Below are 26,602 nucleotides of genomic sequence, written 5' to 3' on the forward strand. Positions count from 1 at the left end.
GGAGGGTTACACCAGGAGAGGGCATTGATATTGTAATGAAGGGTGTAGCTAGCAGGCAGGCAGGCAGCCCCATATAAATGACAGAGAAGTCTCTCTAAATTGATAGGTTTTGATTATGGGCCTGCTGCTCCATGCACAGACACTAAAAGTGTCACTGCTCTCTGACACACAGTAACAGTGTGTGTATCTATCAGTCCTAAAGCAGCTCCAATATGTTGGTACATGTATGTCGTTTACGACTCCAGAGGGTGGGAATGATGTGGAGGTGCATGCTGACGCTAGCACGCTCTTGGGTCTAATATTACCCAAGCACAGCGGGGATAACCTGCCATAAACAACATAGCTATGTGTATGCATTGGTATGATAGCATGATTCTATAAACGTTTATGCAAAAGTGTAAAGGCATTTCTTTTTAAATCTAATACGACTCTTTTCTCCAGAAGGATTCAGTAGCTTAGATGCATCCTCTGTGCGCATCTCCAAAAAAACAAGGTTGGCTAACCTTATAAATCACAACCCTCGGTCAAACATAGTTCAACATCAAACCAGTGTTACAGCTGTTGTCAGGCATGCCTACAGCATGGAGATGAACTGGAACAACACACCACTGAGAAAAACAAGGGTGAAGGTAGAAAACATTTGCCATGGATACAGTTACTGTTAGAAGTTATAGCATTAGAATCATCGACAGCGAGAATGAATGGTGTTAGTCAAGGAACAATTGAGGCCTGAACAAATATGCTTGACTCAAAATAATAATCTCAGCTAAAGCTAAACTTTCTTTGCTTTCAGGTCCATGGGGAAGGGGTGGTATGGGGAGGGTTTTCTCTGGTCGCCGGGAGGAGGGCGGGGCAGTGGGGGGTAGTGGGTGACTGACGAGCAACCCTAGTTGCTAGGGGGGGTAGGAAGGGGTGGGAAATGGTTTCCGGGAGTGGGGGCAGTAATGTAAAGTATTCAAGTAAAAATACTTGAAAGTATTTGTACTTTACTTTACTATTTATTGTGGCAGCCGGCAGGGAGAGGTGAGGGGAGTGGCAATTGAGGAGAGATATCTTTCAGGTAGCTGGCTCCACCCCCAAATCTTATATGGACTTCCTGCCCCAACAAGGAAAGGCTGTGGTTCGTTAATAAGACAGGGGGTGCTTGGGGATAAAGGAGCCTGCACAAAGGAGGTGAGAGACAAGAGATGATTGAAGTGTGAGGGAAACGAGAGCAAAATCTCGATCTGGCGGTCTAACATGCTTTGTTAATAAATTATGTCTGAGTGCTGGAGTGTGCCCCTGGCTATCAGTACATTTTAAAATAAAGAAAATGGTGCCTCTGGTTTAATATAAGGAATTTGAAATGATTTATACTTTGACTTTCAATACTTATGTAAGGATGTATGATGAGAGTTGGGATGCAAGTTCAGGGAGTGAATACATTTAATAAATAAACAAAACACGAACAGCGCACTGACATGAAACAGATACAGGAACAATGATGACTGGGGAAGAAACCAAAGGGAATCACATATAAAGGGCAGGTAATCAAGGAGGTGATGGAGTCCAGGTGAGTGTCATTATACGCGTAACGCTGGTGACAGGTGTGCACCCTAACGAGCAGCCTGGTGACCTAGAGGCCAGAGAGGGACCACATGTGACAACTTAAGTATATTTTAGCAATTACATTTACTTTTGATACTTAAGTATATTTAAAACCAAATACTTTTAGACTTTTACTCATGTAGTATTTTGCTGGGTGACTTTCACTTTTACTTTTACTAATTTTCTAAGATATCTTTACTTTTACTCAAGTATGACAATTGGGTACTTTTTCCACAACTGGGTACTTCCACAACTGGGTACTTTTTCCACAACTGGGGGTTTGGATGGAGTGGGGTTGGGGGAACAGGATGGGAGGAAGGATGGAGACATGGTGGCTGGGTGGGGTTGGGGGAACAGGATGGGAGGAAGGATGGAGACATGGTGGCTGGGTGGGGTTGGGGGAACAGGATGGGAGGAAGGATGGAGACATGGTGGCTGGGTGGGGTTGGGGGAACAGGATGGGAGGAAGGATGGAGACATGGTGGCTGGGTGGGGTTGGGAGAACAGGATGGGAGGAAGGATGGAGACATGGTGGCTGGGTGGGGTTGGGGGAACAGGATGGGAGGAAGGATGGAGACATGGTGGCTGGGTGGGGTTGGGAGAACGGGATAAGGGGTTGAGAGAGAGAGAGAGAGAGAGAGAGAGAGAGAGAGAGAGAGAGAGAGAGAGAGAGAGAGAGAGAGACGGAAAGACGGAGAGAGAGAGATGGAAAGACGGATAGAGACAGACGGAAAGACGGAGAGAGAGAGATGGAAAGACGGAGAGACGGAGAGAGAGAGATGGAAAGACGGAGAGAGAGAGACGGAAAGACGGAGAGAGAGAGATGGAAAGACGGATAGAGAGAGATGGAAAGACGGAGAGAGAGAGATGGAAAGACGGAAAGACGCAGAGAGAGAGATGGAAAGACGGAGAGAGAGAGATGGAAAGACGGAGAGAGAGAGATGGAAAGACAGAGAGAGAGCGAGATGCATGACTTTCTTAAGCATGACGCAACGCGAAGTGCCTGGTTACAGCCCTTAGCCGTGAGGTGCCTTATTGCTATTATAAACTGGTTACCAACTTAATTAGAGCAGTAAATACATGTTTTGTCATACCCGTGGTATACGGTCTGATATACCACAGCTGTCAGCCAATCAGCATTCAGGGCTCAAACCACCCAGTTTATAATAGTGCATAGTACATGTTAGGGCATAGGCTAACAGACAGTGATGCTGGCATTCCAACATTTTCAGTCTCCTTTCACTGTTTTTCTTTCATCCTATGCTGGTCTGACGATAAATCAGGGCTTGGCCGACAGCCCCCTGAAGGCATTGCACAGGATACCGCCCATCCATGTGAGAGAGCGATGGGGACATTGGGAGAGTATGTATGTGTCCTAAATGGCACACTATTCCCTTAATAGTACACTACTTTTGACCAGAGCACTATAGTGCACTACATAAGGAATAGGGTGCCATTTGGGACATATTTATCATTGTGTTCTTTTATGGCTCTGTACTCTGACTAACTCTGAGTGTGTGTAGCCCTGGGGCCCTGCATGGGTTATTACTACTCCTCCCCAGCCCTACTCTACCCTATCATGGGCTGGGCCTGCGTGGGACGCTCTGTGATGGCACCTTCTGTAGGAATGACAGGACAGAGAATGACCCCCGGCCAATATTCACAGAGCTGTTGTCTTTACAGGATAATAATGCTTACTATTTTTACTTTGACTGGGGCAAGCTGAAGCTACCCTCTTAGATATCTAAGCCAGACATCTGACTTGAGGCAAAATAACCTTTCTAATCTCACCAGACACTTTGATTAGTGTATATGAAGGAAGGAAATAATCTCTCCGGTGCGCCATTCATAATGTAATGTCATAAGCATGTCATAATGCATAATGCCTTCCCTGGTCTACTGTGAGATTATCAGTGGTGTGCTGAGATACTGTCACTCACATGGACACACATTCATATACACATTCACTTATAAATGTAGAAATGATTTGTATAAATATGTTTATAGAAATCACTGGTGACTCACCGTCTGGTGGCTGCGGTCACAGTAGCGCAGCCCGAAGTAGTCTGTCTCTGCCAGCTTCACATGGTCCAACACAAAGTCCAGCACCACCGAACCCTTAGTAGACTTCTGTGGAACACAAAGTGTTTTGGAACTCAGTGTCTGAGTCACAGGCAAACGTGTTCCCCTGCAAAGACATCAAGTTGATGTCAGTGTTTTTACTTATGGAATAGAAACTGGGTGGATTTCACATTATAGCTATTAATGCATTCTGAGGCAACAGGCAAAGTATTCTGAAATACCATGGTGGGCTTCTGTACTGACAGTCATGTTTTGAAGAATAAATAGCTTCAACCATACATGGCATATACAGTATAGCTCATATTTTATTCTGAGGAGAGATAGTCTCTCTTTCAGCTCTCGGTGTCTGGATTCAGAAATGGCATAAAGAGACTTTGTAAGAGAGTAGACCTATGTCTTCAGGGAAATAACAATTAGATATAAATGATTACTTTGCTAAGCAGTGAAAACTGCCTTCCACTGCAATTTACAACCTCATGGTGCCTCCCATTACCATTTCTAAGGCTTACAAAAGCAATCTGCTAAAAGAAACAATATTAGGACTCTGATTTTAGGATCAACCAGACAAACCCTGGTTCCAGGAGTTTTTCCAGAACACCTACACCACTGTTGCAAGATAATCACATCTATTTCTCCTTTGTAGGGTGAAGAAACATCGTTGACCGTATCTTATCTGTCAGCACTTCAGCTTTCTCTTGTAGATACAGCATCAATCCAAATGTATCCACTGACGATATAAATATTTATTCCGATGGAAAACCAATTATGGATCACACCAACCAATCCACATTTGCCTCAGCGCGGACGACAACCCAAGCAAACCTTCCTCTCTCTCATCTACATTTTAAAATGTTTCTTTACATTTATCCTGAGGGCTATCTGATTGGCTACATCTCAAGAGAGGAAATTAATATCTAGTATGGAGGCATCGATGCCTGTAATGAAAGATGGGGCTTTACTCACAGCTAACATCATCTCAAGGTGAGGCTGAAACACAAACACCGACCACACTCACATTCCAAAACAACCCAGGGATTCCTACCCTCCTCTCTTTCCTTTCCATATGAAAGTCAACACACACATGGATACACGCTCATTTCCTTGGTGTATGATGGAGATCGTATCAGGTGGATCATTGACAGACCAGTGGTGTACCTGCATTGGGATTGTGTTCTTTAACAAGACACCAGCATCCGTCTTGGCTTGAGGACATCTCTCTCTTTACCTAATTATCTCTGTTTGCTCTTGACACAGAGGAGGAAACTGTGTGTGTGTGTGTGTGTGTGTGTGTTTCTCTCTGACTGCTCCTCTTAACCACAAAGCACATGTTTGATGAATCACAAGGTGTACACTGACAAACAGTCAGTATGATTTATGCCATCAAAGCATGTGAACACAGACAAACAGACCATGCTCAGCTGGATAGAGACCAAATGTGACTTCTTGGCGCAGACTATGCCATCTTTCAGCAGTAGAACAATAAGCAGCAGTGTGGGACACCTAGTGAATCTATATGTTGTCTCATGACAACTTAAACTCCTATTAAGAATTCAAGAAGACCAAGGATATCAAGTCCAAGAAGACCAAGGAACCACATAGGATGAGATGAGTGGGTCTAAGTTCATTCCTATGGCACCTAAATTAGTGCACTTCCTCATGTTAATAGTTCATTACTTCCTCCTGTGGGATTCAGGGCTCATCTGCATGTTTTCATGATCTACTCCAATCTGCAGGTGCACTCCAAGGGAATCACAAGCGGGCTGCCTGTGTCTGACACAGGAGACAGGCTCTCTCTCTGTCTCTCTCATCTTCTTTTCTCTCTCTTCCTCTCTCCCCTTTCTCTTAAGTTACTCTCTCTCTCCTTCTGCTGTTGTCTCATCTCTGATTAAACCACAGGAAGGCAACTCACTGCCTTCCTGAAGACAAACAATGTATACGAAACGCTTCAGTCTGGTTTTAGACCCCATCATAGCACTGAGACTGCACTTGTGAAGGTGGTAAATGACCTTTTAATGACGTCAGACCGAGGCTCTGCATCTGTCCTCGTGCTCCTAGATCGTAGTGCCGCTTTTGATACCATCAATCACCACATTCTTTTGGAGAGATTGGAAACCCAAATTGGTCTACATGGACAAGTAGACCATGTAGACCATGGTTTAGATCTTATCTGTCGGAAAGATATCAGTTTGTCTCTGTGAATGGTTTGTCCTCTGACAAATCAATTGTAAATTTCGGTGTTCCTCAAGGTTCCGTTTTAGGACCACTATTGTTTTCACTATATATTTTACCTCTTGGGGATGTCATTCGAAAACATAATGTTAAATTTCACTGCTATGCGGACGACACACAGCTGTACATTTCAATGAAACATGGTGAAGCCCCAAAATTGCCCTCGCTAGAAGCCTGTGTTTCAGACATAAGGAAGTGGATGGCTGCAAACTTTCTACTTTTAAACTCGGACAAAACAGAGATGCTTGTTCTAGGTCCCAAGAAACAAAGAGATCTTCTGTTGAATCTGACAATTAATCTGGATGGTTGTACAGTCGTCTCAAATAAAACTGTGAAGGACCTCGGCGTTACTCTGGACCCTGATCTCTCTTTTGAAGAACATATCAAGACTGTTTCAAGGACAGCTTTTTTCCATCTATGTAACATTGCAAAAATCAGAAACTTTCTGTCCAAAAATGACACAGAAAAATGTATCCATGCTTTTGTTACTTCTAGCCTGGACTACTGCAATGCTCTACTTTCCGGCTACCCGGATAAAGCAGTAAACAAACTTCAGTTAGTGCTAAATACGGCTGCTAGAATCTTGACTAGAACCCCAAAATTTGATCATATTACTCCAGTGCTAGCCTCCCTACACTGGCTTCCTGTTAAGGCAAGGGCTGATTTCAAGGTTTTACTGCTAACCTACAAAGCATTACATGGGCTTGCTCCTACCTATCTTTCCGATTTGGTCCTGCCGTACATACCTACACGTACGCTACGGTCACAAGACGCAGGCCTCCTAATTGTCCCTAGAATTTCTAAGCAAACGGCTGGAGGTAGGGCTTTCTCCTATAGAGCTCCATTTTGATGGAATGGTCTGCCTACCCATGTGAGAGACGCAGACTCAGTCTCAACCTTTAAGTCTTTACTGAAGACTTATCTCTTCAGTAGGTCCTATGATTAAGTATAGTCTGGCCCAGGAGTGTGAAGGTGAACGGAAAGGCTGGAGCAACGAACCGCCCTTGCTGTCTCTGCCTTGCCGGTTCCCCTCTTTCCACTGGGATTCTCTGCCTCTAACCCTATTACAGGGGCTGAGTCACTGGCTTACTGGTGTTCTTCCATGTCGTCCATGGGAGGGGTGCGTCACTTGAGTGGGTTGAGTCACTGACGTGGTCTTCCTGTCTGGGTTGGCGCCCCCCCTTGGGTTGTGCCATGGCGGAGATCTTTGTGGGCTATACTCGGCCTTGTCTTAGGACGGTAAGTTGGTGGTTGTAGACATCCCTCTAGTGGTGTGGGGCTGTGCTTTGGCAAAGTGGGTGGGGTTATATCCTGCCTGTTTGGCCCTGTCCGGTGGTATCATCGGATGGGGCCACAGTGTCTTCTGACCCCTCCTGTCTCAGCCTCCAGTATTTATGCTGCAGTAGTTTATGTGTCGGGGGGCTAGGGTCTGTTACATCTGGAGTATTTCTCTTGTCTTATCCGGTGTCCTGTGTGAATTTAAATATGCTCTCTCTAATTCTCTCTTTCTCTCTTTCTTTCTTTCTCTCGGAGGACCTGAGCCCTAGGACCATGCCTCAGGACTACCTGGCATGATGACTCCTTGCTGTCCCCAGTCCACCTGGCCATGCTGCTGCTCCAGTTTCAACTGTTCTGCCTGCGGCTACGGAACCCTGACCTGTTCACCGGACGTGCTTGTTGCACCCTCGACAACTACTATGATTATTATTATTTGACCATGCTGGTCATTTATGAACATTTTAACATCTTGGCCATGTTCTGTTATAATATCCACCCGGCACAGCCAAGAGAGGACTGGCCACCCCTCATAGCCTGGTTCCTCTCTAGGTTTCTTCCTAGGTTTTTGGCCTTTCTAGGGAGTTTTTCCTAGGGGGTTTTTCCTAGCCACCGTGCTTCTTTCACATGCATTGCTTGCTGTTTGGGGTTTTAGGCTGGGTTTCTGTACAGCACTTTGAGATTTCAGCTGATGTACGGAGGGCTATATAAATAAATTAGATTTGATTTGATTTATGCCTGTCACCTGCTAGACAGAAAGACAGCTGTTTCACAGTGGCTCTGTGCTTCCTTCTGTTTGACTCCCTGTGGGGACATCCTCTACAGTTCCTCCCTCTGATACATCCTGACGTCCTGACATCCTGACTTCCTGACAACCTCACATCCTCACATCCTGACATCCCCATATCCTCACAACCTCACACCCTGACATCCTGACAACCTCACATCCTGAAATCCTGACTTCCTGACAACCTCACACCCTGACAACCTCACATCCTCACATCCTGACATCCCCATATCCTCACAACCTCACACCCTGACATCCTGACAACCTCACATCCTGAAATCCTGACTTCCTGACAACCTCACACCCTGACAACCTCACATCCTCACATCCTAACAACCTCACATCCTGACAACCTCACATCCTCACATCCTGACATCCCCATATCCTCACATCCTGACAACCTCACACCCTGACATCCTGACATCCTCACATCCTGAAATCCTGACTTCCTCACATCCTGACAACCTCACATTCTGACATCCTCACATCCTAACAACCTCACATCCTGACAACCTCACATCCTCACATCCTAACAACCTCACATCCTCACATCCTAACAACCTCACATCCTCACAACCTCACATCCTGACATCCTCACATCCTGACAACTTCACATCCTGACAACCTCACATCTTCACATCCTGACAACCTCACATCCTAACATCCTGACAACCTCACATCCTGAAATCCTGACATCCTCACATCCTGACAACCTGACAACCTCACATCCTCACATCCTGACATCCTCACATCCTGACATCCTCACATCTTCACATCCTGACAACCTCACATCCTCACATCCTTACAACCTCACATCCTGACAACCTCACATCCTAACATCCTGACAACCTCACATCCTCACATCCTAACAACCTCACATCCTGACAACCTCACATCCTGACAACCTCACATCCTCACAACCTCACATTCTGTCATCCTCACATCCTGACAACCTCACATCTTCACATCCTGACAACCTCACATCCTAACATCCTGACATCCTCACATCCTGAAATCCTCACATCCTGACAACCTCACATCTTCACATCCTGACAACCTCACATCCTAACATCCTGACATCCTGACAACCTCACATCCTGAAATCCTGACTTCCTCACATCCTGACATCCTCACATCCTGACAACCTCACATCCTGACAACCTCACATCCTAACAACCTCACCTCCTGACATCCTCACATCCTAACAACCTCACATCCTAACAACCTCACATCCTGACAACCTCACATCCTAACAACCTCACATCCTAACATCCTGACATCCTCACATCCTGACAAACTCACATCCTGAAATCCTGACTTCCTCACATCCTGACAACCTCACATCCTAACAGCCTCACATCCTGACATCCTCACATCCTAACAACCTCACATCCTGACAACCTCACATCCTGACATCCTCACATCCTGACAACCTCACATCCTGACATCCTGACAAACCTTTAACAACATCATAAACAAGCAGTGAAATTTAAACTCCAACATCATATAAACTCGAACATCATATAAACTCCTGGGTGGTTAATTACCACCTGTGAAGGCCTACTGTGTCTTTCCTGGTATTCACAGTTCTGCCAAGACTGAGCTGAGTGACTGTAGTACAGTTCTGTTAATTATTCTCAAAGCATGAATACAACATTGTCTTATCGTGTCCTCCTTCCTTCCTTCCACCCCTCCTTCTGTCACATTTAATGACGCTGGAGAGACGAAGCAGGTACGGGTAGTAAAACATTTAATAAATAACGAACATGGAACAAGACAGGAACAGCGTCAGCAAACAGGTAACAAAAACAAAAGACAATTAATGCAACAGCAGGGAACAGAGCAGGGAACTGACAAATATAGGGGAGGAAATAAACAGATGAGTGAGTGAGTGAGTCCAGGTGAGTCCAATATTGCTGATGCACGTGACAAGGGAAGGCAGGTGTGCGTAATTGATGACAGGAGTGCGTGATGCAGGGCAGCCTGGCGCCCTCTTGGGGTGCCACCCGGCGTCCCACCTGGGCGAAATGGCCGAGACTTGGGTGCTGGGCAAGCCGGTTGGGGCGTGGGAGCCCAACGAACCGGCAGGAGCGTGAGAACCTGGTGAGCCGGCTGAGGCATGGGAGCCTAACATCTGGCTGAGGCAAGACGCCTGTCGATCCCGCTGCAGAGAGAGAGCCCGATGATCCGGTGGAAAGTGACATGGGATGGGAAGCCGCCGAGCCAACCGAAGCAAGGAAACCTCTCGAGCCAACCAGGACGTGAAAGCCTAACGGGCTGGCTTAGGCACCCCTGGTTCCATCGGTGGCGGAATCCACCCTGACGTCACCAACAAAACAAAAAACAAACAAAAAAACTCCTGGACCGGCTGGGCGAACAAAAACTGACGAAAGCCTTGGCCAGGTCAATGAATACGGCAGCCCAGTATTGTCTCTTGTCGATGGCGGTTAAGATATCGTTTAGAACCTTGAGCGTGGCTGAGGTGCACCCATGACCAGCTCTGAAACCAGATTACATAGCGGAGAAGGTGCGGTGGGATTCAAAATGGTCAGTAATCTGTTTGTTGACTTGGCTTTCGAAGACCTTAGAAAGGCAGGATAGGATAGATATAGGTCTGTAGCAGTTTGGGTCAAGAGTGTGTCCCCCTTTGAAGAGGGGGATGACCGCAGCTGCTTTCCGATCTTTGGGAATCTCAGACGACACGAAAGCGAGGTTGAACAGGCTAGTAATAGGGTTGCAACCATTTCGGCCGATAATTTTAGAAAGAAAGGGTCCAGATTGTCTAGCCCGGCTGATTTGTAGGGGTCCAGATTTTGCAGCTCTTTCAGAACATCAGCTGACTGGATTTGGTTAAATAAAGGTTAATTAAAAAATAAACACCAATGGTATTGACTAAGTTGATTGTTTATATTTGGATAATGTTTCACAGCTTTGACACCATTTTTTGGGTTATCATATTATTTGATTATTTTATATATTTTACATGTGATAAGGCAACACAGAGTGCTAGAAATAATTACAGACACCTGTGATAATCGGAATTACCCAAAAGGACCACTAGATGTCTTGTGATAGATTACATAAAATCCTTGAAAGTTAGCAAAATTCTGGTAGTTTACTGGTCAACTTTGAAAGATTCCAGTACTAAACCCTCCCTTTGCAACCCTACTATTGCTTGAGTAGCTTTGGAGAAAAATGCATCCAACTCCTTTTCGGGCTGGCCAGTCAAATAATTGAGATTGCCGCTGCTTTCTCTGTCCATGTGTACCCAAAGGGGACAACCCACTGAGTGAGCTACACATTTATCATCCATTCTTACTGCAATGTTTTATCCTCGTTTTACATTTTACCTCCTGCTTTTTGACTTGCCCCTTCTCTGACCGGTTTGGGAATCACATTGAAACATGCAACTCTGTTTTTCTGTGTTGGGCTAGACTAGGCAGCCCCCAGCTGTCAGTCCAACTCCAGAATCACAACGAATCACATTTTCTGTTTTAAGCCAAATGACTGGAAATAAGGAAGTTAGTGAGTGGCTGTTACAACTTACAACATATCTTTCCATTAGGAACTTCTTAGTACATGGTCTCAGTGAACGTATGTACACTACATGCTATGTACATGGTCTCAGTACAATATGTATGGTTGGTGTCAGTGGGTCTCAGCACATCAACCAGGCAGGGAATCCATGCTCACAGTGCCTCCCAAAGCAGAGGAACGGGCATTGTTGCAGAGCTCCTCCTGACTACAGTAACTAACAGTAACTGAGAACCATGACCCCCGGCAGGAAAGAACTGAGGTGTGACTGACTATACTATGACATCATCCAGGGCCAACCGGACCAACACCCCCAGGGTCTGCAGAGGATCCAGGGCCAGGCAGCAGCTAGCACTGTCATGTTTCCCATAGGGGCCCTTCCCTACCAACCCTGCATCCATCCCTCCCTCCCTCCCTACCAACTCTCTCATTCACACTCCCCTCCATCCCCTCCCTTCCAACCCTCCCATAAATCCTCCGTAGCCTCCATCCCTCCCCTGCCATACTGTCTCCCTGCCTGCATTCCTCCTCCACTGATAAGGTAGCTCTGGTAGTCAGGGTGGGATTGCTAAAATAACAATCTTAGAAAAAAGGGTTCCAAAAGGGTTCTCCGGCTGTCCCCATAGGAAAAGCCTTTTTGTTTCCAGGTTGAACCATTTTGGGTTCCATGTAGAACCCTCTGTGGAAAGGGTTCTACATGGAGCCTAAAACGGTTCTACTTGGAACCAAAGGATTATCCTATGGGGACAGCCGAAGAACCCTTTTGGGTTCTAGATAGCACCTTTTCTTTCTAAGAGAGTAGACTAGTTTTGTTTTGGACAGAATCTTTGTCTCAGGGTTATCTTTGTATATTTGTATTTGTATTTATTATGGATCCCATTAGCTGCTGCCAATGCAACAGCTACTCTTCCTGGGGTTCAGCAAAATTAAGGCAGTTTATACAATTTGAAATACATCACAATACATTGACTGTGTGCCCTCAGACCCCTACTACACCACTCCCACATATTTACAGTATAAAATCCATGTGTACGTGTGTAATAGTGCATATGCTGTCGTGTGTGTGTGTGTGTATGCACCTATGTTTGTGTTGCTTCACAGTCCCCACTGTTCCATAAGGTGTTTTCTTTATCTGTTTTTAAATCTAATTTCACTGCTTGCATGAGTTACATGATGTGGAATAGAGTTCCATGTAGTCATGGCTCTATTTAGTACTTTGTGCCTTCCATAGTCTGTTCTGGACTCGGGGACCTTGAAGAGACCTCTTGTGGCATGTCTTGTAGGGTATGCATGGGTGTCCGAGCTGTGTGCCAGTAGTTCAAAGAGACAACTCGGTGCATTCAAACTCTCATAAATAAAGCAGTGATGAAGTCAAACTCTTCTCCACTTTGAACCAGGAGAGATTGACATGCATATTATTAATATTTATCAGGGATTAAAGTAAGCCCCAAGTGCAGACTGTGTGAAGTAGCAATGTTTATTGTAACAACAGGGGCAGGCAAACGACAGGTCAAGGCAGGCATGGGTCGGTAATCCAGAGTAGGAGCAAAGGTACAGGACAGCAGGCAGGCTCAGGGACAGGCACAGTTGAGTAATCCAGGGGTGGAGCAAAGGTACAGGACGGCAGGCAGGCTCAGAGTCAGAGACAGGCAGAGTGGTCAGGCAGGCGGGCTCGGAGTCAGGACAGGCAAGGGTCTAAACCAGGAGGGCGAGAAAAGAGAAACTGGAAAAAGAATGAGCTGAAACACAAACCGCTGGTAGGCTTGAACAAACAAGACGAACAGAAAATACGGGTATAGATACCCAGAGAATAAGTGGGGAAGATGGGCAACACCTGGAGGGGGTGGAGACAAGCACAAGGGCAGGTGAAACAGATCAATATTAGTTTGCTGTGTACATCCAAGGACCAGCTGTGCTGCCCTGTTCTGAACCAATTGCAATTTTCACAAGTCGTTTTTTTGTGGGACCTGACCACACAACTGAACAGTAGTCCAGGTGCGACAGAACTAGGGCCTGTAGGACCTGCCTTGTTGACAGTGCTGTCAAAAAGGTAGAGCAGCACCTTATCATAGACATACTTCTCATCTTAGCTACTGTTGTATCAATATGTTTTCACCATGATAGTTTACAATCCAGGGTAACTCCAAGCAGTTTGGTCACCTCAACTTGCTCAATTTCCACATTATTTATTACAAGATTTAGTTGAGGTTTAGTGAATGATTTGTACCAAATACAATGCTTTTAGTTTTAGAAATATTAAGGAATAACTTACTCCTTCCCACCCACTCTGAAACTAAATGCAGCTCTTTGTTAAGTGTAGCAGTCATTTCAGTCGCTGACATGTATAGTGTTTTTTTATTTAAAACATTTTTTTAGGGGTGGATCAGCTTAATATTGCGGAAAGATTGTTCCATCCATGTAATTGTCTGCATCATTTCCAATCACCCATATCTTTTTTTGGTAAATATATATATCCACATACATACACATATGCATACATATACACATATATACATACACATACCTATATAAACTCAGCAAAAAATAAACATCCTTTTTCAGGACCCTGTCTTTCAAAGATAATTCGTAAAAATCCAAATAACTTCACAGATCTTCATTGTAAAGGATTTAAACACTGTTTCCCATGCCTGTTCAATGAAACATAAACAATGAAAGAACATGCACCTGTGGAACGGTCATTAAGCCACTAACAGCTTACAGACGGTAGGCAATTAAGGTCACAGTGATGAAAACTTAGGACACTAAAGAGGCCTTACTACTGACTCTGAAAAACACCAAAAGAAAGATGCCCAGTGTCCCTGCTCATCTGTGTGAACGTGCCTTAGGCATGCTGCAAGGAGGCATGAGGACTGCAGATGTGGCCAGGGCAATAAATTGCAATGTCCGTACTGTTTTACATTTGTATTTTTTATTTTACCTTTATTTAACTAGGCAAGTCAGTTAAAAACGAATTCTTATTTTCAATGACGGCCTAGGAACAGTGGGTTAACTGCCTTGTTCAGGGGCAGAACGACGATTTTTACCTTGTCAGCTCAGGGATTCGATCTTGCAACCTTTCGGTTACAAGTCCAGCGCTCTAACCACTAGGCAACCTGCCTCCTAAGTGAGACGCCTAAGACAGCGATACAGGGAGACAGGACATACAGCTGATCGTCCACGCAGTGGCAGACCACGTGTAACAACACCTGCACAGGATTGGTACATCCGAACATCACACCTGCAGGACAGGTACAGGATGGCAACTGCCCGTATTACACCAGGAACACACAATCCCTCCATCAGTGCTCAGACTGTCCACAATAGGCTGAGAGAGGCTGCACTGAGGGCTTGTAGGCATGCTGTAAGTCAGGTCCTCACCAGACATCACCGGCAACAACGTCGCCTATGGGCACCGTTAGTGTTGGTCGGATTCGCGTTTATCGTCAAAGGAATGAGCGTTACACCGCGGCCTGTACTCTGGAGGGGGATCAATTTGGAAGTGGAGGGTACGTCATGGTCTGGGGCGGTGTGTCACAGCATCATCGGACTGAGCTTGTTGACATTGCAGGCAATCTCAACGCTGTGCGTTACAGGGAAGACATCCTCCTCCCTCATGTGGTATCCTTCCTGCAAGCTCATCCTGACATGACCCTCCAGCATGATAATGCCACCAGCCAGACTGCTCGTTCTGTCCGTGATTTCCTGCAAGACAGGAATGTCAGTGTTCTGCCATGGCCAGCGAAGAGCCCGGATCTCCATCCCATTGAACACATTTGGGACCTGTTGGATCGGAGGGTGAGGGCTAGGGACCTTCCCCCCAGAAATCTCCAGCAACTTGCAGGTGGCTTGGTGGAAGAGTAGGGTAACATCTCACACCAAGAACTGGCACATCTGGTGCAGTCGATGAGGAGGAGATGCACTGCAGTACTTAATGCAGCTGGTGGCCACACCAGATACTGAGTGTTACTTTTGATTTTGACCCCCCCCCCTTTGTTCAGGGACACATTATTCCATTTCTGTTAGTCACTTGTCTGTGGAACTTGTTCAGTTTATGTCTCAGTTGTTGAATCTTGTTATGTTCATACAAATATTTAAACATGTTAAGTTTGCTGAAAATAAACGCAGTTGACAGTGAGAGGACGTTTCTTTTTTGCTGAGTTTAGATATACATACTTTTTTAGAATATACCTTTATTATTCCCCGCAAACCCTACCACCCTTCCCTCAATTGGAGTAAACTAATAAACAATAACACTTATGCTTCTACCTTCAGTTTATACATATTATAGTCACAAGCTATTTTACAATAGTTATATTTTGTTTGTTTTTAGTCCTTCCTCTATTTCTGATGTCCATCCAGTTTGATTTCTATTTGTAACTGTGCTATTTCACAACATTTCTGAACCTATATACATTTTACAGACCCCGTATGTTTTAAATTGGTTATCTTGTTATTAGTCCCACCCTTCAGCTCCATTCAACCCCTCCCATCTATCTCTTAACACCATCCATTTTGGATTTCTAATTGCCATATATTTTTCAACTGTGCTGTGATGCTTCACAAAAGTACTGAAACCTTTCTATTCTCATAGCTTCCACAGATAGTACATTTTTGCTAAAATAATTATTATATTATTGGTTGATTGACTATGGCTTTTCAAATCACCCAGTATTGCTATCTGCAGCGTTAGTTCTAGGCAAATGTTGCAATTCTTCAGCCATTCCTGGACCTGTGACCAAAAATGAGCTACATATGGACAATACCAAAATAAATTATCTAATGACCCTGCCTCCTCACAGCAAAAAATATACACTGCTCAAAAAAATAAAGGGAACACTTAAACAACACAATGTAACTCCAAGTCAATCACACTTCTGTGAAATCAAACTGTCCACTTAGGAAGCAACACTGATTGACAATAAATTTCACATGCTGTTGTGCAAATGGAATAGACAACAGGTGGAAATTATAGGCAATTAGCAAGACACCCCCAATATAGGAGTGGTTCTGCAGGTGGGGACCACAGACCACTTCTCAGTTCCTATGCTTCCTGGCAGAGTCTGGAGACGCCATGGAGAACGTTCTGCTGCCTGCAACATCCTCCAGCATGACCGGTTTGGCGGTGGGTCAGTCATGGTGTGGGGTGGCGTTTCTTTGGGGGGCCACACAGCCCTCCATGTGCTCGGCCAGAGGTAGTCTGACTGCCATTAGGTACCGAGATGAGATCCTCAGACCCCTTGTGAGACCATATGCTGGTGCGGTTGGCCCTGGGTTCGTCCTAATGCAAGACAATGCTAGACCTCATGTGGCTGGAGTGTGTCAGCAGTTCCTGCAAGAGGAAGGCATTGATGCTATGGACTGGCCCGCCCGTTCCCCAGACCTGAATCCAATTGAGCACATCTGGGACATCATGTCTCGCTCCATCCACCAACGCCACGTTGCACCACAGACTGTCCAGGAGTTGGCGGATGCTTTAGTCCAGGTCTGGGAGGAGATCCCTCAGGAGACCATCCGCCACCTCATCAGGAGCATGCCCGGGCATTGTAGGGAGGTCATACAGGCACGTGGAGGCCACACACACTACTGAGCCTCATTTTGACTTGTTTTAAGGACATTACATCAAAGTTGGATCCGCCTGTAGTGTGGTTTTCCACTTTAATTTTGAGTGTGACTCCAAATCCAGACCTCCATGGGTTGATAAATTCGATTTCCATTGATTATTTTTGTGTGATTTTGTTGTCAGCACATTCAACTATGTAAAGAAAAAAGTATTTAATAAGATTATTTATTTCATTCAGATCGAGGATGTGTTGTTTAAGTGTTCCCTTTATTTTTTTGAGCAGTATATATAACATTCTATTGGTTGCAAGAATTTTGTATAGTAATTTAAATGGAAAAATGTGAATCCGGCGTTGTTTTGCGTATCAATTCATAAACCATGTGCCATGGAATGGGTACATCGAAAATCTTCCTAACTATTTTGCAATTTATATGGCACAGCTGTCAGTTTTTTGGTTCTTAAATGAAATTGTTATGTGTTTTTATTTATCACACATTTCTTTAACCATTTATGTTCCTTAATGCAGGGCCGACATACACGTTTTTTAAAACTTTTTTCCCCTTCTACTTGCCTCTTCCATTTTTTGTGGTAATGATGCAATTAGTTGGTTGTAATTTTGGGTAGAGCAGACATTTCCATATGTCTATGTTAGCTGCATGTGTGACAACTCCACCAGTCCTATTTATGATATCATTCACTAAAAGTATACCTTTTTTAAACATTTCTTCGAAAAATATGTTTTTTTAATCAATTAGTATATTTGAGTATAACCACAATATTTGTTGTATTATTTGTTCTGTCTTTTCAGGTGGATTAAACTGAAATTGCAACCAACTTTCTAAGGCTTGTTTAAAAAAGAACGCTATTTTGGAGATTATTTCCTTTTCAAACAACCGAAAGTGGGCAGTTGTAATCTGAATAAAGGGAAAAAGGCAATTCTTGAAAATAGGATGAGACATTCCTACCAATTTACTAGAGAACCCGTTTGGATTAAGTATAACTTTTGTATGACTGATGCCTTTAGTGAGAGGTCGATTGCTTTAATACTTAATCATTTCTACCCTCCGAATTCATATTCGTTATATAAATAGGCCCTTTTAATTTTGTCTGGCTTGCCATTCCTAGGTGTAGGCAAAACCATAAGCAAATAGCTAAACTGTGATATGACTAAAGAGTTAATCAGGGTGAGTTTTTCACAAATAGACAGGTATTTTCCTTTCCATTGTAACAAGATCTTGTCTATTTTTGTTAACTTTATATAAAAATGTATTGGAGTGAGATAATTTCTTTCTTTTGGGATTTGTATGTCCACATCTCAGTCAGACCATTTAATTGGTAAACTACACGGTAATGTAAAATTTGCATTTTTTTGTGATCCAATACGTAATATAGTACACTTTAATCCAGAGAGGATAGCAAAAGTATCTAGATCCTCTATAAGGCTGTGGAGAGATTCAAATTGTGGTTTTAAAAGAAAACATGAATCATCAACGTACAATGACACCTTAGTTTTTAAGCCACGGATTTCTAATCCCTTAATATTATTGTTGGATCTAATTTTAACAGCTAACATTTCGATGGCAATAATAAATAGATATGCCGATAGTGGACAACCTTGTTTTACTCCTCTAGATAGTTTAAAACTTTCTGAGATGTAGCCATTATTTACTATTTTACACCTAGGGTTACTATGCATAACTTTAACCCATTTTATAAGAGATTCCCCAAAATTGAAATATTCTAGGCATTTATATATAAACTCCAGTCGTACTTTATCAAAAGCCTTTTCAAAATCTGCTATGAAAATCAGGCCTGGTGTCCCCGATATTTCATAGTATTCTATTGTTTCCAGTACTTGTCTTATATTATCTCCAATGTATCCTCAATGTAAAAAAAACTGTCTGATTAGGATGAATAATATCTGACAATACTTTTTCAATTCAATTTTATTTTAGATTTATTTTAGTTCACCTTTATTTAACCAGGTAGGCAAGTTGAGAACAAGTTCTCATTTACAATTGCGACCTGGCCAAGATAAAGCAAAGCAGTTCGACACATACACAGAGTTACACATGGAGTAAAACAAACATACAGTCAATAATACAGTAGAAAAAAAAGTCTATATACAATGTGAGCAAATGAGGTGAGATAAGGGAGGTAAAGCCAAAAAAGGCCATGGTAGCAAAGTAAATACAATATAGCAAGTAAAACAATGGAATGGTAGATTTGTAGTGGAAGAAAGTGCAAAGTAGAAATAGAAATAATGGGGTGCAAAGGAGTAAAATAAATAAATAAATACAGTAGGGGAAGGGGTAGTTGTTTAGGCTAAATTATAGATGGGCTATGTACAGGTGCAGTGATCAGTGAGCTGCTCTGACAGCTGGTGCTTAAAGCTAGTGAGGGAGATAAGTTAGGTAGCTAAGATAAGGTAGGCTAGTTGAGAACAAGTTGTCATTTACAATTGCGACCTGGCCAAGATAAAGCAAAGCAGTTCGACACATACAACAACACAGAGTTACACATGGAATAAACAAACATACAGTCAATAACGATAGTCTAGAAACTAAAGCTTTGGTTGTCGTCCTCTCAGGCTTCCATGTCTTCTCCCTGGACCTCCTCAATGTCCACCTCTTGAACATCAGACTCTGAGACCTCATCTTAACTGTCACTGTCCAACCTTGTTGAGGATGGCTTGTTGTCAGGCTCAAAAAGCCTCACATTTGCCCGGATGGCCACCAATTTTTCAACCCTTGTATTGGTCAGCCTGTTAAGTGCTTTGGTGTGTGTGTTCCCAAACAAGACCAGTTGCACAGCGGCTGATTGTTGGTGGGATTTGGAGGATGATGGAGGCAACAGGGGAAAGAGCCTCAGATCCACAAAGTCCCTTCCGACAGGTAGCTGATGAGATATGTTGGCACGACTGCCATATTGCATCTTCATCCCAAAGCCCTTGCTTGGAAGTGTACTTCGTCAGGCCAAGGTGTACATCTAGGCCAAGGTGGCGAGACACGGTAGTGATGACACCATAGGCCTTGTTGATCTCTACACCAGATAGGATGCACTTGCCAGCATACTTGGGCTCCAACGTGTACACTGTGGCATGTATGGGCTTCAGGCAGAAGTCGTCACGCATTTTGATGTATTTCAGAACTGCAGTTTCCTCTGCTTGGTGCAACAGTTAAGTGGGCAAGGCAGTACGGATTACTTCTCTTACATCTGCAAGCAGAGTCTGAACATCAACCAGGATGGCATTGTCTCCCTCAATCCGTGCAATGGCTACTGTTATAGGTTTCAGGAGTTTCAGGCTGCTTACCACTCTCTCCCAAAATACATCATCCAAGAGGATCCTCTTGATGGGGCTGTCCATTTTGGCAGACTGTGATATGGCTATTTCTTAGAGAGACTCCTTCCCCTCCAGGAGACAGTCAAACATGATGACAACACCACCCCCCCCAATGGGTGTTGCTGTGCAGCTTCAATGTGGTGCTCTTATTCTTCTCACTTTGCTTGGTGAGGTAGATTGCTGCTATAACTTGATGACCCTTCACATACCTAACCATTTCCTTGGCTCTCTTGTAGAGTGTATCCATTGTTTTCAGTGCCATGATGTCCTTGAGGAGCAGATTCAATGCATGAGCAGCACAGCCAATGTGTGTGATGTGAGGGTAGGACTCCTCCACTTTAGACCAAGCAGCCTTCATGTTCACAGCATTGTCTGTCACCAGTGCAAATACCTTCTGTGGTCCAAGGTCATTGATGACTGCCTTCAGCTCATCTGCAATGTAGAGACCGGTGTGTCTGTTGTCCCTTGTGTCTGTGCTCTTGTAGAATACTGGTTGAGGGGTGGAAATGTAGTTAATTATTCCTTGCCCATGAACATTCAACCACCCATTAGAGATGATTGCTATACATTCTGCTTTCTCAATGATTTGCTTGACCTTCAATTGAACTCTGCATCCAGCAAATGAGTATATAAATCATGTCTGGTTGGAGGGGTGTATGCTGGGCGAAAGAACATTCAGAAATCTCTTCCAATACACATTGCCTGTGAGCATCAGAGGTGAACCAGTTGCATACACAGCTCGAGAAAGACATTCATCAGCATTTCTCTGACTATGTTCCTCCATTGATTCATCATTTTCACCTCGAATAGAAGTAGAGGGACTTTTGTCAGAGGTTCCTTGTTGTGAGCGCTGAGGGAACTTTATGCACTTGGCCAGATGATTCTGCATCTTTGTTGCATTCTTCACATATGATTTGACACAGTATTTGCAAATGTACACAGGTTTTCCTTCTACATTAGCTGCAGTCTCCACACATCAGATAGTGCCCATGGCATTTTCCTGTAAAGATTAGAAAATAGTTAGAAAAAATCTCAAATACAATTCAATGTACAGATAAATAGTTAAGCAGTTAGATTAAACAACTCCTTTGCAAGATACATGTTTTAAAATGAAACATGTATGGGAACAGGTGAATTAACACTCCTCAGTTAGCATGCTAAAGCAAGCTAAAACCCACACGGTAGCAAAAACTAACTAGCAGAAATTATTAACAATTTAGAAATGATTTAAACACACTTTGCTGTAGGCTACTATTTACCAGTTAGCAAAAAATCATGTATGTCGTATAAAATATATTCATCCCACCCAGTATTGTAATCAAAACTTACCAGAAAGCATGTAGTCCTTGGCTCAGACAGTGTAGTAGTGTGGGCTTAATAGCATCTCATTAGTGTGCAAGATCTTGAGAATCAGCTGTACATTCGATGGAAGAATGCACTGTGTATGCAGAGGGTTGCAATTCCACTGAAGTGGGGATAGTTTAACCAAAATATGCCAGACCTAGAATTTTCTTATGTGTATCCCACAAAACGGTTCACTGTTATAAGCTAACTTTTTTGATGAATGTAAGCAAAATTCCCCAAATTCCAGGGCTTAGCTTCTCATGAAAAATCTCCGGAAAATTTTCCGGAAAGTTTTCGACCCTTTGCAACCTTACAAACACATCACTATCACTAAAAAAACACTATGCACATAATGAGATAGACATATAGATAGAAAAGGACTTTAAAAGCTCATCTTCTGTCATTTATTTATTTCCCTACTAACAAAGATCCAGCACCCAACCATTTTGGAAGTATAACCTGAGTGCAGCACATTGTCTATTATTCTGTCCAGTTATGTCATTTAGATTTACATAAATATGAGGGGGAGGGGCTTTTGACCAGATTTAAAGCTACATGGAGGACACAAGCAATTACCAGTGTCATTTAACAGATCATTCTCAATCCAGAAATCATTAGTTATATTGTGGTGTGTGTGTGTGTCTGTCAAACATTACAGACGGAGACAAAGAAGTATTGCAGGTGCCCCCCTGACCTTCTGGGTAATGGAGTCCAATCAATGAGACAAATGGGCCACTTACACACACGCACATGCACGCACAAACACACACAGTGTGCCTGAATGAAGGTTACACCCTAGGGAGAGAGACAGAGACAGAGAGACAGAGACAGGGAGGTGAATGCTGGAGGCTGGGTTTCAGATCAGGCCCATCAACAGAACACAGAATGATGGATTAGTCTCATTTAGTCTTTAAATGGCAGCACCGAGATACTAATCATACTATACACCTGTCATATTAATGTTCAACTGGTATCTATAAAGACCATGGACAGGGGCATGATATAACTTGAAGGCCTTTAGAGGAGGAGGAAGTATTATATTAACAGGGTGAGAATTTTGTGTGTGTATATATATATATATATATATATATATATATATATATATGTGTGCGCGTACGTGCATTTCAAGTTAAGTTTTTATTGTCACGTGCACTAGTACAATGAAATGCCTTTCTTGCTCTTTCCCAACAATGCAGTAATCAATATCAGTAGTACTATAATATTTTTTTAAAGTCAAGTAGAACAAAAACACAAGAGAAATAGAAATAAGAAGAACACGAGAAAGTAAGTAAGCTTTATATAAGGTCAGTTCCAGGGTCAGTTCCAGGGTCAGTTCCAGTACCATATTTACAATGTGCAGCGATACTGGAGTGGTAGGGTCAGATATCTATAGAGGTAAGGTGACTAGGCATCAGGATATATGATAAACAGAAGTAGCAGCAGAGTATATTATAATTGTATGTGATTGTGTGTGCATGCATGTGTGTAAAGTCAGTATGAATGTGTGTGCGTGCATGTGTGTGTGTATGTGAGGTGTGTGTAGAATGTGCGTGTTGGAGTGTCACTGTGAGTGCGTGTGTGTGCATAGAGACAGTGCAAAAAAAAAAATATATATAAATATAGAAGGGTCAGTGCTGATAGTCCATGTAGCCATTTTGTTAGCTATTTAGCAGTCTTATTGCTTGGGGATAGAAGCTGTTGGTGTCAGACTTGTAGCTCCAGTACCGCTAGCCGTGCGTAAGCAGAGAGAACAGTCTATGGCTTGGGTGGCTGAAGTCTTTAACAATTTTCCGGGCCTTCCTTTCACACTGCCTGATATAGAGGTCCTGGATGGCAGGGAGCTCAGCCCCGGTGATGTACTGGGCTGTCTGCACCACCCTCTGTAGCACCATGCGATCGAGGGCGGTGCAGTTGCCATACCAAGCAGTGATGCAGCCAGTCAAGATGCTCTCAATGGTGCAGCTGTAGAACTTTTTGAGAACAATGGGTCGAGACTTCTACTGCGCTAGTCAGCACATTTTTTGCTGTTGATGAAGAGGCAAACCCCTCCCCCTCTCGCTATACCTGACTCCAATGTCCTGTCTGCTTGGTGAATGGAGAATTAATCGAGTTGGATAGCCATGGGGGTATCTTGTTCCAAAAGCCATGTTTCAGAAAAGTGGAGAATATTGCAGTTATGAGTGCTACTGAGTGCTATTGGTTATGGCAGTGCATATGGGGGGGTTAGATGAGGGCCACTGAATCAACTCTATGGGGGGGAGGGCTAAGTGGTAGGGGGAGGTCGTGAGCAGATGTTCTCTTCTCCCACTGGGACCTCCACAGAGCCTCTGTAGGACAGAGTATTTGAGCGGTCGAAAATCCCGCTCATGGCTCATGGAGCGGTGCTTGCTTCCTTTCCAACCACTGCGCTCACAGCAACAACAAAAAACTGTGGCTCCAAATTTGCGCCCTTCATTAAAATCCCAATTTAACCAACACCCATCTATTTTTGTGACTACCTGGAACTACCATTTGGTTTTGAAGTATTGAAACCAAACAGTATGATTTGAAAGAAAAGTATTTTAATAAACATGAAAAGGTGAATGTTAGAAATGCACATAATTTCATATGTCATATTAAACAGCATGTAAACACTCAGGAGCCAGACAGGGAGCCTAAGAAGGAACGAAAATGTATTATTTAAACTATATTATTTCAATTATTTCAAGGTTATACCCTACAAAGAAATACATTGTGAAGCATTTGCGAGTGTGACACAATAGGCTGGAAAGGACATAAAACGCTCAGCATTTAATTAAACATTTTGTTGCATTAAATCCTTATAGGCTGTTTCTTACTTATTCTATTATCTATACAATAGGCCTGGCATATTTTCTATAGGTAGGCCTAAAGGTTTTTAGGCAAAATAGCCCAATAAAAATGGAAAGCTCTTTGAAAGTGGGAATATGCCAGGCCTATTGGGCCAAAATCAATTATGGCCTTTTGTATAGATAATAAAACAAAAATGAACGAAACTTTTAAAACATCAGATTTTTAGTTTATAAATACTTTGCTACAATGACACACTTTGTTATCTACCCACCTTGTTCCTTTCTTTTAGCATGTGCATGTAGTAAGTACACCATCATGCTTTCGGGATACGTGTCTTTTCAGATTCCACAATGATTCTTTAGTTGTGGACACTACATCACCACACTCCCTCTATTGCGCTTGGTCCTCATCTTTGTAAGTCATCTTGATTTTGCACCTGTGTGTTTTATCAGTTTCTTTACAAAAATATTTAGTGAACTCCATGACAGTAGCTAAAGCAAGGGGCAATAGCAGCACACAAGTAGACTACAAATGCATGCTGGGCCAGGCATGCCCTGAGCTCGTGAAGTGAGCGCTACTGGAGTGAAATTGGAGCAGGCGAGAGGGCCGATGCTCCAGCCTTAGGGAATCTCGCTCTGTCTTCCATTAAAATTGGGCACGCTCCTCGCTCCGCACCTCGCTCCGCTCTGCTCACATACTCTACTGTAGAACCACTTTCCCTCTCAATTCCCTGTAACTGAGAGGAGTGTGCTCACTGCTCTGGGTGGTGGGAGAGAGAGAGAGAGAGAGAGAGAGAGAGAGAGAGAGAGAGAGAGAGAGAGAGAGAGAGAGAGAGAGAGAGAGAGAGAGAGAGAGAGCATATGGGTCTGTTAAAGCAAAACCTATTGCTTAGCTGGCAGGGTGTCCCTGTCTCTACCCCTATAGCTGGCAGGGTGTCCCTGTCTCTACCCCTATAGCTGGCAGGGTGTCCCTGTCTCTACCCCTATAGCTGGCAGGGTGTCCCTGTCTCTACCCCTATAGCTGGCAGGGTGTCCCTGTCTCTACCCCTATAGCTGGCAGGCTGTCTCCTCTCTACCCCTATAGCTGGCAGGCTATCTCCTCTCGACCCCTATAGCTGGCAGGCGGTCTCCTCTCGACTAGAGGTTGACCGATTAATCGGAATGGGCGATTAATTAGGGCCGATTTCAAGTTTTCATAACAATCGGTAATCAGCATTTTTGGACACCGATCATGGCCAATTACATTGCACTCCACGAGGAGACTGCGTGGCAGGCTGACTACCTGTTATGCGAGTGCAGCAAGGAGCCAAGGTAAGGTGCTAGCTAGCATTAAACGTATCTTATAAAAAACAATCAATCTTAACATGATCACTAGTTAACTACACATGGTTGATGATATTACTAGTTTATCTAGCTTGTCCTGCGTTGCATATAATCGATGCGGTGCCTGTTAGTTTATCATTGAATCATAGCCTACTTTGCCAAACGGGTGATTTAACAAGAGCATTCGCGAAAAACGCACTGTCGTTGCAGCAATGTGTACTTAACCATAAACATCAACACCTTTCTTAAAATCAATACACAAGTATATATTTTTAAACCTGCATATTTAGTTAATATTGCCTGCTAACATGAATTTCTTTTAACTAGGTAAATTTTTTCACTTCTCTTGCATTCTGTGCAACAGAGTCAGGGTATATGCAGCAGTTTGGGCCGCCTGGCTCGTTGCGAACTGTGTGAAGACTATTTCTTCCTAACAAAGACAGCCAACTTCGCCATACGGGGGATGATTTAACAAAAGCGCATTTGCGAATAAAGCACTATCGTTGCGCGAATGTACCTGACCATAAACATCAATGCCTTTCTTAAAATCAATACACAGAAGTACATTTTTTTAAACCTGCATATTTAGTTAAAAGAAATCCAGGTTAGCAGGCAATATTAAACTAGGGAAATTGTGTCACTTCTCTTGCGTTCATTGCACGCAGAGTCAGGGTATATGCAACAGTTTGGGCCGCCTGGCTCGTTGCGAACTAATTTGCCAGAATTTT

The 26,602-nt window shown here is 43.6% G+C and overlaps 1 protein-coding gene across 2 annotated transcripts in view; it reads right to left on the minus strand.

Annotated features, from left to right (window-relative positions):
* Window positions 1-26,602, minus strand: part of LOC115149366 (band 4.1-like protein 4) — a 103,179-nt gene that overhangs the window by 57,074 nt on the left and 19,503 nt on the right. For both annotated transcript variants that reach the window (XM_029692174.1, XM_029692172.1), the window contains exon 3: window positions 3,613-3,717. In XM_029692174.1, coding sequence (XP_029548034.1) covers window positions 3,613-3,717 — 105 coding nt within the window. The remainder of the gene's footprint in view (window positions 1-3,612; window positions 3,718-26,602) is intronic.

The sequence above is a fragment of the Salmo trutta genome, chromosome 15 (assembly GCF_901001165.1).
Source record: "Salmo trutta chromosome 15, fSalTru1.1, whole genome shotgun sequence".
Taxonomy (NCBI): domain Eukaryota; kingdom Metazoa; phylum Chordata; class Actinopteri; order Salmoniformes; family Salmonidae; genus Salmo; species Salmo trutta.